At 41.7% G+C, this 16,497-nt stretch overlaps 1 protein-coding gene across 3 annotated transcripts in view; it reads left to right on the plus strand.

The window, feature by feature from the left end:
* LHFPL3 (LHFPL tetraspan subfamily member 3) overlaps positions 1-16,497 on the plus strand; it is a 577,287-nt gene that overhangs the window by 499,576 nt on the left and 61,214 nt on the right. Inside the window, exon 3 of one of the 3 annotated variants that reach the window (XM_034964705.3) lies at positions 12,621-12,648. The exons of 1 other annotated variant lie outside the window; for it this stretch is intronic. In XM_034964705.3, coding sequence (XP_034820596.1) covers positions 12,621-12,637 — 17 coding nt within the window. In that variant the 3' untranslated portion in view covers positions 12,638-12,648. Of the gene's footprint in view, positions 1-12,620; positions 12,669-16,497 lie in introns of all 3 variants that reach the window. One more of the 3 variants, XM_024929610.4, reaches the window with a different exon arrangement.

A 16,497-nucleotide genomic window follows, 5' to 3' on the forward strand; every position in this document is an offset into this window, starting at 1 on the left:
CTGTTTTTTCTCATCGAGACTACTCCTTCATCCACTTCAAATAGCTCTTTCCCTGACAGAGCTCACCACCTTGTCATAGGATCTCTCTGACATTTCTTTTTTCTTTCTTTTTTTTTTTTTTTGACATTTCTACTGATGTAAAGGTCAAACCAGATGGTTAGAATAACGCAGTCCTCGGATGGGCACGATGGCTCACTCCTGTAATCCCAGCACTTTGGGAGGCTGAGGCAGGTGGATCACTTGATGTCAGGAGTTCGAGACCAGCCTGGCCAACATGACGAAACCCTGTCTCTACTAAAAATACAAAAATTAGCTAGGCGTGGTGGCATGTGCCTATAGTCTCAGCTCCTCAGGGGGCTGAGGCAGGAGAATCGCTTGAACCTGGGAGGCAGAGGTTGGTGTATTAGTCAGGGTTCTCTAGAGGGACAGAACTAATAGGATATATATATATATATCCTGGGTTATAGGATATATATTATATATATCTAATATATATAATAGGATATATATATTATATATATCTAATATATATAATAGGATATATATATTATATATCTAATATATAATAGGATATATATAATATATATAAAATATATATCTAATATATAATAGGATATATATATATCCTGAGGAGGATATATATATATACACTCCTCAAGCTTGCAGACAACCTATTGTGGGAACTTGTGATCATGTAAGTTAATAGTTACTTATATTAACTAGAGGGACATACTTACTTGTATTACTTACTTGTATTACTAGAGGGACAGAACTAATAGGATATATATATATATATATCCTGAGTTATACGATATATATATCTATTATATATATATATAATACATCTATATATAATAGATATATATAATATATAATATATTATATATAATAGGATATATATATTATATATATAATAGGATATATATATAATATATATAATAGGATATATATATTATATATAATAGGATATATATATTATATATATAATAGGATATATATATATATAATAGGATATATATATATCCTGAGGAGGATATATATATATATATATATATATCCTGAGGAGGATATATATATATATGCGCCTATTGTGGGAACTTGTGATCATGTAAGTTAATACTTAATAAACTCCCATATTGGGAACTTGTGATCATGTAAGTTAATACTTAATAAACTCCCACGTGGGAGTTTATTAAGTATTAACTTACATGATCACAAGTTCCCACAATAGGCTGTCTGCAAGCTTGAGGAGTAAGGAGACCCAGTCTGAGTCTCAAAACTGAAGAATTTAGAGTCCGATGTTTGAGGGCAGGAAGCATCTAGCACAGGAGAAAATTGTAGGCTGGAAGACTAGGCCAGTCTCACCTTTTCACGTTTTTCTGCCTGTTTATATTCGATGGTAGCTGATTAGATTGTGCCCTCCAGATTAAGGGTGGGTCTGCCTTCCCCAGCCCACTGACTCAAATGTTTGTCTCCTTTAGCAATACCCTCACAGACACACCCAGGATCAATACTTTGCATCTTTCAATCCAATCAAGTTGACACTCGGTATTAACCATCACAGTTGGAGTGAGCCAAGATCCTGCCACTGCACTCCAGACTCCATCTCAAAAAAATAAAAAGAAAAAAAAAGAAAAAAAAAAAGGAATAACTGAGTCCTCAAGAGGACTTTCTTGGCTTTCAGCCTCATGCTCCTCCTGAATCTTCACCTCACTCCCTTCTGTGTCTCTTAGCTGCCCTCATACATCACCAGTGCTTTTGCCTTCTGACCTTAAATATTCTGAAGCATCATTTGCTTATTGAAATCACCCATTTATGTCAGTGGGGTCTAGCTAAGCAGAAGAGACCAAGATGGCAAGTTCAGCTGCTGAAGTGTCGCAGTTGCCCTTGTCAAGTGGAGACACACACATACAAAGGAGGGATGAGAGGTTGATGGAAGGAAGACATACGCCCAAAGCCAGCTCATCAACTTCCAATTTTCTATTGACTTGTCAATTAAACACATGTGTGCACAATCCATTCAGCATGGCCCATGCAGGTCCTGCAGGCGGAGAGGGCTGCTTCAGCTTCATGATGGTTTCGGTGGAACATGCCCAAGGGATTCCTTTAATAGTACTCTATAGCACTGAGAAGTTTGTTCTTCTCAATTGTTCTCTAATCACTTAGGTCCATTGTAACCTTGGAGAGGTAGAGAGAGGTGCCTTTTATTTTGGTGCAGGTGGGAGATCATTATCAGCCTGATTTATATTCATTAAACAATTGTAAATTCACATTTTCTTTTTGTCATTCTTTCTTCCTTACATTCTCTTCATCAGTATAGGTTCTGTTGTGAATTTTCCATAGCAGTTTAACCTCCAGTGTGGTCTCTGGAGTCAGATGTCCTGAGTTCAAGTCCTGACACTTCTATTTACCAGCTGCGTAGCCTTGGGTGATACATTTTGTCATTTGGACCTCAGTTTACTTATCCTCACTAATGAGAATGAGAATACTGACTACCTGATTGGTTTGCTGAGACTAAATGAGTTAATTCTCATAAAGAGCTTAGTATGATGCACAGAGTAAGTGCTCCTTAAATATCGTTCCATCAGCCAACATTTGCTGTGTGTTCTTCTAGTCAAAGTGATTTTTAGGTTTGTTCTTCATGGAGCCCTACACTTTGCATCTAGGCAGGTAATGTCCAGAGCCTAGGAGATTCTCTGTAGGCACAACAGCACCAGAAAGAAGGTAAGCTTAGATGAGCTATGATCCTGGAGTGGCAGTCACTCCTTCATCTATTCATTTCACTCAGTAAATATTATTGAGCACCTACTATGTGCTAGGCACAGTTCTAGGAGATGGCAAACTAAGTAGACAAAATTCCTGTTCTCCAGAACTTTGTTTTCTTTTTTTTTTTTTGAGATGAAGACATTTGTAATTTATTCTCTATGAATACAAATATATATAAATACACATAGAATCTGTTTTTACAAAAATTGTATCAAATTCTTCATACTGAAAATGGCTCACTTCACATGATGTATTTGACCATTGTTTCATATTGATCTACACGTTAAATTATTATTTTTTTTTACTTTAAGTTCTGTGATACATGTGCAGAACGTGCAGGTTTGTTACATAGGTATACATGTGCTATGGTGGTTTGCTGCACTTATGAACCTGTCACCAAGGTTTTAAGCCCCGCATGCATTAGGTATTTGTCCTAATGCTCTCCCTCCCCTTTCCCCAAATGGGAGGAGACAGAAAATAAATAAACGTAAAAGGCAAGAAAATACTAGAAAGTATAAAGTGCTATGCAGAGAATTTATCCTGGGTAGTGTGCTAAATAGTGACCAAGTAGCTACCCTTGGTTGTATGTTCAGGGAAGGCCTCCGAGGATCTCATATTTAAGCTGGCATGCAGAGAAACTGACCACAATGATAACAAAGATTTCTAGGAGAAGCGAAGAGCATATGCAATGATCCTAAGATGGGAAGGAGAATCAGGAAGGAGCCCAGATTGACTGGTTGGCAGAGAGTTGTGTAAAATGGAGCTGGAGAGGTAGACAAGAGCCCAATCCTATAGGCTGTATATGTCAGGGAAAGGAGCTTGGATTTTACTCTAACTGTGATGGGAGCCACTGGAGGCTTGTGAACATGGAGGGACATCTGATTTACATTTTTGAAGGTACTCCGTGGCTGTCTTGTTGCTTTCTTCTATTGTCACTGGGCATGCTGGCCCCATATGCTAAGGCACTTATTGTCTTTGGAAGAAGCTAGCCCACGCAGCCACGCAGGAAGAACTACCAAGATGCCATCAAACTGTCATCTAAAAAGCCTACCGTTCTTTTACCATTTGTGCTCTTAGGAAGTAACAGGATGAAAGCAGTGATGGAAGCAAAAGTTGACCATCTGCCCTGAGAATTGAAGTCCAGGAAAGATCATATCAGGGCTACGGTGCCATGAAGGTTGGGTCCTACATTCTGGCACTCTGTTTTTTTATAAGTTCACTATGCTCTGCTACCCATTCTGATATTCCAGAGCTGAAGGATTTACCCCTGCTTAGCAGAGATGAGCCAGGTTAACTTTTGGGGTGTACAACAAACTGGATCTCAAGAATATTTGACTATTTTGGTTTGTTAGTCTACATAGAGTTGCTCCTAGGAGCCATGGCTTGTAGGATGTCAGTTTATCTCTGACGACAAATGAAAATTACACCCAGTCTTGTATCTGGGTTCTGAAGCTAATGAAAATGTGTTTGAAAATAATCCCACGGCCAGATAATAGTAAGATGAGGATCTTTTCTAATATTTCATGGTGATGAAGATCTCTGTTCCATTAGGAAATATTCAGTGTGTGCACAATGAACATTGGGCGGGGAATCAGAAACCCTGAGATCTGGCTTCATATCTGCCACCGATGGGTTGTGTTTAAAGTTTGGCAAGGTACTTAGATTTTGCAACTTAGTCTACTTGTCTCTAAAGGAAGTCTGGATCACTCTCAGCTCTCATGTTTGATTGTCCATGTGCCATTACCCTGATTCCCTGCTGGCCACATTTGTGGAGTGGCTGGGCTAAGAGCAGAGATGTCTGATCTACCCTAGAGCTGATTGGACCACACAGGGATCATACCTACACCTTTGACTTCTTTAGCACCTTTTCATTATCAATTGAACCAGCCATCTGCAGTGAGGAGGAGTGTAGCTTAAATAGGTTTATCTTCCGCACTAAACTATATACCTTTTAATGCTATAGTCACGAAATTGTACTAAATCTTCCCTGTGTATTTTATATTATTCAATCCTCATTAATAATCCCATAAAATAAGTGCTAACATTATCCCCAATTTAATGCAAGAAACTGAGCCTTGAGGAGGTTGAGTAGTTCACCTGAGGACACACAGCTAAAAAGCACCAACTTTATTTTTTTTTATTTTTATTTCCATAGGTTATTGGGGAACAGGTGGTTTTTGGTTACATGAGTAAGTTCTTTAGTGGTGATTTGTGAGATTTTGGTGCACCCATCACCTGAGCAGTATACACTGCACCCTATAGAAAGTGCCAACTTTAAACTCAGTCTAACTCAAAGCCCACACAGGAATTTAGCTGCCACATTCCAGTGCCATTGCTTACTTATTTTACCATATTCCACAATACTTATCACGGTGTTTGATAGACATTATTAGACGTTCAATAAGTGATTCTTGAACGAATAAATGTTTAATGCTAGCATGCCTTCAATATAACCTTCAGAAACTATATAAACATGTTATATTAAGAAACAATTATAACCTTGTTAACCAGAAGTCTTACCCACTCTACTTATGAAACCAGCTCCAGTAATCAGAGCTTAACCTACATAAGGACTTACGGGTATAACTTACCTCAATGACCCTGGCCATCCTGCAATTAGCCATCCTTTTGGTTCTCAACTGGAGGGATACGGCTGGTAAAGATATATGAGAACCATTTGAGGAACTTTTTCAAAAGACAGAAGTCCTTTGTGCCACACCTGCCCTCTCTAACTAATTCTAATCTATCTGGGGAGGGAGGAAATGGCTAGTTCTGTGCAAGTTCTCAGGTGTTTCTGATACATTTTGCTGTGTTCTTCCATCTCTGCTCCTAACCCTACATATACACCTCCACTGAGAAGAGCTACCACTGTAGTGAAAGTCAGCTCTATCTACATTTAAATGAAGTCTGATTTCATTAGAATCTAAATTAAGTGATAAGGCTGTATGTGGCTGACTTGAGTATAAAGACACCCAGAATTCCAACTGTATTGTTTATTAATTATTTTACAGATGAGTTTTGACTGTAGCTGACATATTTATGTTTCATTGTATCTTTTCCAGAATCTGACTTGTAGAACAAAGTACACAGCTTGCTTTCAAATTTGACTAAAGCATAGTAGGTGTTATAAAGCAGCACCGTCTTGCAAAACAGTGATGGAAATGTTCTATATCTGCTCTGTCCAATTTCATACCATAGACACATGTGGCTTTTGAGTGCTTGAAATGTGTCTAGTGAAATTGAGGAACTGAATTTTTGTGTTTTATTTTAATTAATTTAAATAACCACATGTGTCTAGGGACTGCTGTGTTGGAATGTGCAAGTACAGGGAAACACTGCTTCATCTTTTTAACCAAAATAATGTAGTTAATACCAGAACTCATTTCATGTTTTTAAAAATCACTTTTAATAATGTCTAAAGCAAAAACTGAAACAATGCTGTAAGAGCCCAGAATAAATTCTAGCATGCTTACATTTCCACCAGGGAATGAATTCTTAAAGAAAGAGAATATTCTGACCCCAGAGTAGATGAAAGCAGGTAGGCAGAGAAGAGACACTCCCAAGGGGAGCTCCCTGCAGGTTCCTAGTAGGCTGTGAGACACAGAACAGTGAGACCATCAAGGAGAGAGAAATTTCCCCTCAGAGGAAAATCTAAATGTGGTTTTAGCCACCTGTCACCCCAGAGGGAGGACAGGATAGCAGTGTTAAATTGGTGAGATTGTAAAACAGGGAGCTTAACTAACCTTCAAGGCCAGCTGAGGTGTATAAAGTGCATTTCAGCCAATGGAATTCCATTCCTGAGATCCTGAGGGTTTCCACCTATATGGCAGATTGGAAACCTGAATTTCTTTTATATTATAAAATTAATAATTTGGGGGCCAAGCCTGGTGGCTCATGCCTGTAATCTCAGTATATTGGGAGGCCGAGGCAGGCAGATCACTTGAGGTCAGGAGTTCGAGACCAGCCTGGCCAACATGGCAAAACCCCCCTCTCTACTAGAAATACAAAAAATTAACCAGGCAAGGTGGCAAACACTTGTAATCCCAGCTACTCGGGAGGCTGAGGCACAAGAATCATTTGAATCCAGGAAGTGGAGGTTCCAGTGAGCCAAGATCATGCCACTGCACTCCAGCCTGGGCAACAGAGCAAGACTCTGCCTTAAAAAAAGAAAAAAAAGAAAGAAAAAAAATTAAATTAACATTTCTGGCTGTCCACAGAGGCTCACACCTGTAACACTTGCTTGTGAAGACATTAAGTCTCTCTGTACTCAGAGGGTAGGTTGGCTATATTACTCATATTACCTGATGGGTGTATTGCTTAGAAAACTTTGTTCTTCTATTGAAAATGGGAAGCAGTATGGTGGGGTGGTCCTGGATCATGAGTCAGGAGGTCTACAACTAACTCTGTCCCTAACAGGCTCTCACTTGTCCTCTGAGTTTTTGTTTCCTAATCTCAAAATGAAGCAAGTTGATGGGATAATTAATAATATTATTAATTAATTGATCATTAAAATTATACGTATTAAGATTAATTGACAATTATAATTAATAATTATTAAGTATAATTATTAATGATGTTAATATTATCATTATTATCCAGTCAGTTTGCTTCATTTTATAGATTAGGAAACAAATCTATAACATTTGGACTGGAAAAATTACCAAGTTCACATCCAGCCCTAAACTTCTTTGACTCTAACACTAAATTACAATACTATCTTGTATTCCTTCTCTGAAAGACTTCTCAATTAAAAATCATTTTCTTGAGGATTCTCATTTCTTTTTTCTGTCTTTTCTTGTGGGTTTTCTTTTTTTTTTTTTTTTCTCCTTTTGAGACAAGGTCTCACTCTGTCACCAAGGCTGGAGTGCAGTGGCACAATCGTGACTATTACACCCTCAGGTTCAAGCCTCAGCCTCAGCCTCCGGAGTAGCTGGGACTACTGGCACATGCCACCATGCTAATTTTCTTTTCCTTTTTTTTTTTTTTGTAGAGACCAGGGCCTTGTTGCCTAGGCTGGTCTTGAACTCCTGAGCTCAAGTGATCCTCCTACCTCAGCCTCCTGAAGTACTGGGATTACGGGCAGGAGCTACCACTCCCAGGTTCTTTCATTTCTGTCCTTTTTATTGCTACCCTCCCCCCACTGAACACCAAATATCCAGAAGGTGATGCATTTGAAGGAAAATCAGTCAATACTCAGCATTCCACCTATTATCTACTACTACCTAGGAAGTGGGAAATTAAACTATAGAACCCAAATTCCCAGGGTTTAGTGAAAATCACCCAAATAAAAAGAAATACTCAGAAGAACATTTTCATGGTTTTTCTAACATTCTAAATGAATGAGACCACAGTTCATTCAAGTTTGAATAAATCAAATAGAAACATAAAGGTTGTCTTTTTTTTAATGTTTCGAGTATAATAAGTAAGCTTATGAAATGAAATCTCAGCTCATTAGTTGAGCCGCCATGATGAGTGATTTTGATATTTGGTGAGTCCTGTGAACAAAGTTCTCCAGTAGGAGCAATGATGGTAAAAGTCGTGTCCGTTGGCTCATAGCACAGAGGAAAGTATGCTTCACCCACACATGCATGGTGCCAGCAAGCCTCGGCTGCCTTTTGGCAGGGGCATTGATCTTCCTTTTCTCTAAGAAATCCTCTCCGATCTTATAGAAAAATGCACAAAAAGTACGTCCCATTGCCTTAATTGGAATATCACCCCTATGATCCCGGGGATCATTTTCAGGGGTCAGGGAGACCCAGAAGAGGTTTTTCATGAGACATGACTATGTAGCTAGGACAGAACCTTCCTCAGTGGCCTGCAGTCCACGTTCTGCATAAAGCCCATCTTCACCTCGACTTATTTTCTCCATCCTAGGGGCATGGATAAGGACATTGCATCCTCGTTTGTGTCTGTGGAAAATTGAATGATGATCAAACAATGATACTGATTCAAGCCAATATGTATTACGATGCATTATGTGGTGTGTGTGTGTGTGTGTGTCTGTGTCTTTTAGGGTACCTGTGTGTGGCTGTCCCTAAGCCATTATGTGTCTGCTTTCCCATGTATGACTTTCTGTGTGCAGAGCTTTCATTTTTAATCTCTTCTTTGCTCCGTCTGTGAATCTCACTACCTGTTGGCTATCTCTCTACCTCTCTTCTCTCCTCTCAACTGCCTCTTTTTACTAGCTATGATATAAAACTGGACGGATCTTTAAAATAACTTTTGCACCCATTTATTTGAGTTCTATGTTCCCCTTACTAATTCAAAAAGAGAGTAGGGCATGTTATACTCCCTCAAAAGAATGATGCTTTATTGATGTGGTCCTCATTGCCCCTCTATTGTTTCAGGAGATCTCAGGGCAAATAGTTTCTCCACTCCTGACACCAGAGAAAGCAAAAGGAGAGATAAAAGAGGCCGGATGAGGCTTCATTTATCATGGTGCAGATCCAGTGGGAGCCACTTCCTGTCCTGCCCTTTCTTGAACTCATCCTCCCCCTCCTCTCCTCCTCTCTCTCTATGCTCCCTACCTTCCCCCACCATGAATATTTCATCTGTCCTAGACAGCACTTTTATAGAGGATTAAAATCAGTTTCTAAACTGTTCCCAACATAACCAGCATGTCTGTTCTGATCAACCTCCTCACACACACACACAATCCTTTAAAAAAAAAAAATCAGTCATTTTGATGAGTTAAGCATAGCACAGCAAAATACTCTCAAGGTTACTCAGACATCAGCTCCTCCTCTAGCAGTAGAACCTTTTGCGGGGGTGGGGGGAGGCTTTTTCCTACATGGGCTACCCACCAAAACCTAGCCTGACAGCTTACACCTAGGAATCTACATGGCCTGCCTGGGGAGGGGACTGGGCCCTGGAGCCCAGAGCAGACCTTAGAAGAGACTGCCATTGAACACTTGACTAAAACTCACAGTGTATGGGATGATAATGTCATGGCTGTCTTCACTGCATTGAGAACTCCAGCCCTCCAGATGGGGTCCTGCAGGCTGATGAGCTCACTGACAGTCCAGGAGATGTGGCATTGCTTGTCTCCTCAACACAAAAAGCGTAACTGCCTCTGTCTCTTCTGTCAAAATAATGACCTTCTTCATCTGTTGTGGAACCAAATGCAAGTTGATAATGCCAGATAATGATTCCAAAGCAAGATAATGACTTATTTGAAATGATTTCCTTTGAAATCATCTTGTATTTCCTAGCCTAGTTATAATTTGATTAATTGCTTAATAATTCCATTTAAATGTCTCAATTTCTGCAAACACCAATTCAACATACCTACTTTTTCTGGTTGAAAATGTCTTTGCTTCTCTAAGTATCTTCTGCTCTTTTGCCTGTTTGCACTTTTGCCTGAGCAACATTCTGATGACATAAATAGCATCCCTTCAAAAAGTTGTTGAACAGATCAAGGTGTCTCTCTGTGCTCCAGAGCATGAGCACTATAATCTGTGTCCTTGAAACAGTACCTCTGATTGGAAAGATCTAAGACCATGTCTTTAAAAAGCCAACCTCCCTGCCAGACAAATGAAGCTGCCATTCCTGGCAGCCCTAACCCCTTCCTGCAGCGTGGGGCATGCTGTACTTGACATAGTGAGAGGCTGCCCAAGAAATTAAAACCCAGGCCCAGACTCTGGGAGCCTGCAGCCCAGCTGGCAGCTACTGAGCTGGGGAAGTCAACTCTGGAGTGCATTTAAATATTTTTTAAATGATCTAGGTTAAAACCCTGCTCAAAGCAGAGGTCTTCTCAGAGCACGTCAGTGTGGGACCACAGATAAACACGCACACTTCCACCTCCGTGGTGGAAGAATGCACCTCGATGGAAGCTGAGCACATTGCTGCCCTCTGTGTTTCAGGGAGCCAAGGCAGCCTGTGACTCACCCTTTCTGGAAAGTTAGGCAAGGCTCCCCAATGGACTTTGATGTGTTCCTCAACATTCTTCCTCTCTGTATTCCATCAGCTAAAAACTTCCAAGGTCGCTTTTCATTTCTCATTTGAAATGGTGTTTCTGACACCCAACTTCATATAATCAATCGAGTCACTTCATCCAAATACTCACATCCTGAAAAGAGCCAACACAGTCTTTCAAGCCTTTGAATAAGTGAGAAGGAGCAGAAAGAAACTTAGAGGAGAGGCCTGTACCTTCTCTTCTGAAAACTATCTCGGGCCAGTGATGAATACAAGTGACCAAAAGGGAGAAGTAAGAAGAGGGCCAGATGGGAAGCAGGAAATGGGAAGCTATCAGTCAGATAGGAGGTATTGGAGGGGAAGGAATTGGGTGTCCAGAAGGAGAGGACAAGCCATTAATCTGAGTTTCATGGAATGCTAAATGTTTTTAAATAAGATCTGTCTCAATAGGCCCATCTACATGAGCAAATGCACCACTGGGAGGTGGAAAGAGTGGGATTCAAATTGAGGAAAAGTGAGGAACTAACTGGGCCCTGGTGCTGACCAACCAGGGACTCAGAGCATGGTCAGCAAAGGCAGACTCAAGCCCAGGTCATCCACAGGGCATTTTGCTTGCAGGTACCTTTTAGACTAAGTGTCCCATTCTTCCCTGTTTGACCACAATATCCTGCCAAGTGAGGGCAAAGCTAATGAAATAGTTCTGGGAAAGAATGGGGGAGAGAAGTTCACCCGCCTGCATGACTTGATCAACCAGTTGGTATTTACACCACCACCCAAATCCCCATCCATGCACTGGCACCTTTCAGCAGTTCTCTGTGAGGCACCAGATGGAGGCAATTGAGAAAATGCAAGACAACAGCATGGCAGGGCAATACCTGAGGATGTGTACATAGCCTTGAAGCGTCCAGCGTGAACCAGGCTTTGGAGTTCTAATTGATCTGTGTGTGTACAATTGATTTTTACTTATCTTTCTTTTAAAGTTACTCTGAATTGCTTTAGGATAATCCAGAATGTGAAATGATGTCCTCAAAGAATTTTAACGACACTTGGAACTATTGCTCAATCCATGTGTTTTTAACTTTTGTCTTTTTCCCTTGATTATTTTTCTTATTGAGCATCTAAAATTCTCTCTAAGTCCTTGACTTTCACTTCTTTTTCCTCTCCTTTGGGTGGTATTGCCTGAGGAAACCAAAGATAAAAGTAATAAAAACAACAATGATGTCTAACTCTTAGATAATGCTTGGTATTGACTAGGAATATTCTTTCCTTGGGCTTGCAGAATAATAGAGATATTCTAAGTATTTCTTTTCTTTCTTTTTTGAGACGCAATTTTGCTGTCACCCAGGCTGGAGTGCAGTGGCACAATCTCAGCTCATTGCAACATTTGCCTTCCAGGTTCAAGCAATTCTCCCTGCCTCAGACTCCCATGTAGCAGGGATTACAGGTGCCCACCACTACACCCAGCTAAATTTTGTATTTTTAGTAGAAATGGGGTTTTGCCATGTTGGTCAGGCTAATCTCGAACTCCTGACCTCAAGTGATCCGCCTGCCTTAGCCTCCCAAAGTGTTGGGATTACAGGCGTAAGCCACCGCGCCCGGCCTCTAAGTATTTCCCATGTGGTCATTCATTCCATCCTCACCAAAACATGATGAGGTAAGTGCTACTATTGGCCCGTTTTACGTTAGGAAACCACAACACGGGAAGATAAGACGCTTGCCCAGGTCCCACAGCCAGCAAGTAGCAGGACTAAAGTATGAACCAGGCAGTCTGGCTCTCAGGACTGTGATTTTCCTCACTGTGAATCACCAAGTATGTCTCTGCACACCGTCAATGGAATAGCCAGGAATGACGTTGTTAGTTTTAATCTTTAAAAAATGAAGTGTGAGCTCTTAACTTATTTTACCTTTAACCGTTCTGTTTTTTCCTCCCACACTCTCAGATGATGGAAATGCTTAAGGCAAACTAAGGTAGTGTGAGACCACACCATGTAAGTGTGAGCATGGCTTTGTGGGTTCAGCTCTGTTTTGTGCGCTTCTGCCTTCTGTTCCCGCATGTTCTCTCCGCTGTTTTCTGATTCCTGCTTTCAGCGCTTAGCACTTGGGCCGCATGAAACTGCCGCTTTCAAGCCATAAATCTTCTTTGTTCCTGATTTTATATTTGTACTTCTCTCTCCCACAATCCCTGGCACTTTCAGCTGTCAGCCTGGCACCTCCCTGGGAAGGAGCTGGGGAGTCCTGGGGGATGTGTTTGGTTATTGTTCTCTGACAATGAGCACTTGGATGATCAGCTTTTAGGATTCTAGGCATGTGTCCACACTCTCACTGCAACATACTACTACAGAGTGTCAACCACGCATGTGGGCATCTCTGTACAAACCTTGTCCTTTGCTATGCAGTGTTCTCTGGGGCCACCACCCTTTGGTGGATTACGGCTGTGGGCGTCTCCATAGAGTGAATTCTAAGTGAAAGTAAACACCATTGTGCCAAGTAACAGGGCTAAAATGAGCCATGGAGAAAAGAGGCCATCTTCTCATGTATTATGTTCCTGTGTACACATATGTATGCGATGGAAACACGTATATATGTGGAACAAAACTGTGACTACGAAGGAAAAAGAATAATGGGTTTCAAGTCAGATATGGACGCTAGTGGCCCTTCATTGTACTGTTCACACATACACACACATGTGCACACACACAATTCCTTCTGGTGTTCCTTGATTTTCCATTACCTAACCATCACCAAACTGAGTGACTTCAATATGTGATAAACTCGATTTACAGAATAAATTGGGAAGGAGGGATTTGTCCCTAACAGCGTACCTGGAACATTTAAAATATGATCCTGACTGTGATTGCAGGGTTGGAACTGCCTCTTGTTCTCAATTTCACTGAAGTTTCTGTTGTGTGTTGAATGTGAGTTTGCAGGAAACTTCCCAAGTTAGTTGGAAGAGATGACAAGAATGTAAAATTAGAGGGGCTCTCATGAGATATGACTGAGCACTGCCCACACCCCTGCAGTGTTGAGACCCAACCCATCATTTAGAAACAGAATTCTAGAGCTGATGAGTCCTTAGAGATAGAGCCTTCACTCCAGATCCCTTAATTCATAGAAAATGGCCAAGGTTTCAAGAGAGAAAGTAACTTGCCCAAGATGGTGGCAGAGCCTGGATTAAAACTTTATCCTCCTCTTCCCATCAAAGCATCTTTTTGTGTTATGTCCCAGTTCCTTTCTCTCTGGAAGAGAATCTCTTGCACACTACCAGGAGAGCCTTTTAAAAGTGAAGGAGGCTACATCCCGAAAAGGACCCCAGGTCCCTGTCCTGGCTCTGCTATGAAGTATCTGGATGAGCTTGAGAAAGTTGCTATGCCTCTCTTGGGCTCCTCATCTGTAAAATGAGTTTGAAAGCAGCTGATTTCAAAAGTACATGATGCTAAGTTTGCTGAGTAACCTCGGGCTGTTTTTCATGCAGTTTCCTCTCAGCAATATTCATTTTCCACTGTAGGATTATGAAAAAAGTTATAGTCAGGCTTTGCAAATGGGGACAGCCTCCAGGAGCAAGGGCCTTGTGAATTTCTGTAACTAACTGAAGAAGAACAAGGGCAGGAAGAAGAAAGTGCAGATGAGGAGCACACAGCCTGTGCCCTTTACACGGACCTATCAAACTCAGATAGATGTGGCAAGCTCCGGTTTGGTCATCTCAAATCTGCCAATTTTAGTAGTTTGGGGTTATCCAGCTGGTATATACTTCTCTTCTTCCTGAGATATCACTGATCAGGGCTCTGGAACTTGAGCAGACCCAACAGGTGAACAAGGTTACATTCTCTCCTTTTCAGTGTATTGCTGACCAAGTTAACAAGGCCAGGGAAGTCTCTGAGGCAGTCAGAGAATAATTCAAAAGCCAATAAGGCAAGAATAGAAACCCACATATGCCAGCTTTCAGCAGAGTTTTGAGATACATTCTTCCTTTACATAAAATTATGGAATTATAGTTATTAACCAAATATGCAATGTCGTTTTTTTAACAGAGCTTTCTCTTTCCATGGTAAGTAAATGGCATTTTTATGGTGAATTTTTTTTTCTTGGAGACGGAGTCTTGCTCTGTTGCCCAGACTGGAGTGCAGTGGCACGATCTCAGCTCACTGCAACCTCCGACTCCCAGGTTTGAGCGATTCTCCTGCCTCAGCCTCCTGAGTAACTGGGACTACAGCTACATGCAACCACGCCCAGCTAATGTTTTGTATTTTTAATAGAGATGAGATTTCGCCATGTTGGCCAGGCTGGTATCGAACTCCTGACCTCAAGTGATCCGCCTGCCTTGGCCTCCCAAAGTGCTGGGATTACAGGCGTGAGCCACTGTGACCGGCTATGATGAATCTTTTTGAGAGAGCAAAAAATCATCACTTGATTTAACATTTTGGTCCATTTGGGTTTTCATATATCAAGTTTAGCCGAATACACAACTTTTTCCAAAATAACACATCTAGTCTGCAGCAGCCTTCCCTGAATCTGACACTGATTCGAAATCTGGTGGGAGGAGCAGGACAGGATATGGTAGAATAGGGAAAATCACAGAGGTGGATCATTTCTTGTGTACTTCTTATGTTCTAATGCGCTGGACAAATAGCACCACAAAGAGCTATGGCCTCAGAAAGTATTACCAGGATAGAATTCCAGCTCCAGAATTTTGGCAGAGAAGGGAATGAGAGGCAGCTCATCTGGCTGGAAGGGTTGTACAAGAGGACTCTTGATGCCGCCTCTGCATGGCACTTCACATGAGATTGAAAGATGACAATCCACCATGTCATTTGAGGGAAGCAGCTGTTGGAGATAATGGAAGGGGACTATAGGCCCTTCTTGGCAACTATCACTGCCCTGGTGTTACCATTCCTTCTCCTGTGACAACGGTAGCACTGTTTGAAGAGGAAAATGGCATTCTTGGGCAGCCACACAAGACTAGCTGGTCTTCCCGCTGATGATGATGGGCAGGCAGGCAAGAGTCACGAGCTCTTTGCCTTAGTTCTCCTTTTGCTGGAGAGCCCCCAAAAAACAGCCAGCTTGGAGTTGGGGGTGGGTTTCAGGCTTCTTGCAGGTCCTTCTTTGCCCCTTGCTAGGATAATGATTGTCCTGCTGAGCCCTCTAGTGACCAAATTGGAAACTGCAGGTGTCTGAGGAAAGGGAGGGAGGGAGAGGAAGGGAAAAGGAGAAAGGGAAGGAAGGAGGAAAGGAGTCCCATGGGCTGCCCCTGAGCCACAGCAAAACACCCCACTGTCTGTGCAAGCCTCAGCCTGAAATACTTTCTAAATATTTCAGAAGAAGGGGCACATCTATGGCCTGAGATCCTAAAATATCAGCCTGGAGGCCTGGTGGCATGTCAGCATGCGAATATGCCAAGCTGGCTTCCCAGTTAGCCATAGTAATGATAACTCTGCCTTTTTTTGTTTTGTTGTTGTTGTTGTTGTTGTTGTTGTTGTAGTTGTAGACAAAATCTCACTCTGTCACCCGGTTTGTCAGATTGCCAGGCTGGAGTGCAGTGGCGTGATCTCAACTCACTGCAACTTCCACCTCTGGATTCAAGCAATCCTCCCACCTCAGCCTCCCACCCAAGTAGCTGGGACTACAGGCATGTGCTACCACACCCGGCTAATTTTTGTATTTTTAGTAGAGTTGGGGTTTCACTGTGTTGCCCAGGCTGGTCTTGAACTCCTGGGCTCAAGCCATCCACCCACTTCGGCCTCCCGAAGTTCTGGGATTACAGGTGTGAGCCACTGTGCCCAGCCAACTCTGCCTTCTTTTCTGCTTCTAGTTACTCCAGCT

Source organism: Pan paniscus, chromosome 6 (genome assembly GCF_029289425.2).
Source record: "Pan paniscus chromosome 6, NHGRI_mPanPan1-v2.0_pri, whole genome shotgun sequence".
NCBI classification, from domain to species: domain Eukaryota; kingdom Metazoa; phylum Chordata; class Mammalia; order Primates; family Hominidae; genus Pan; species Pan paniscus.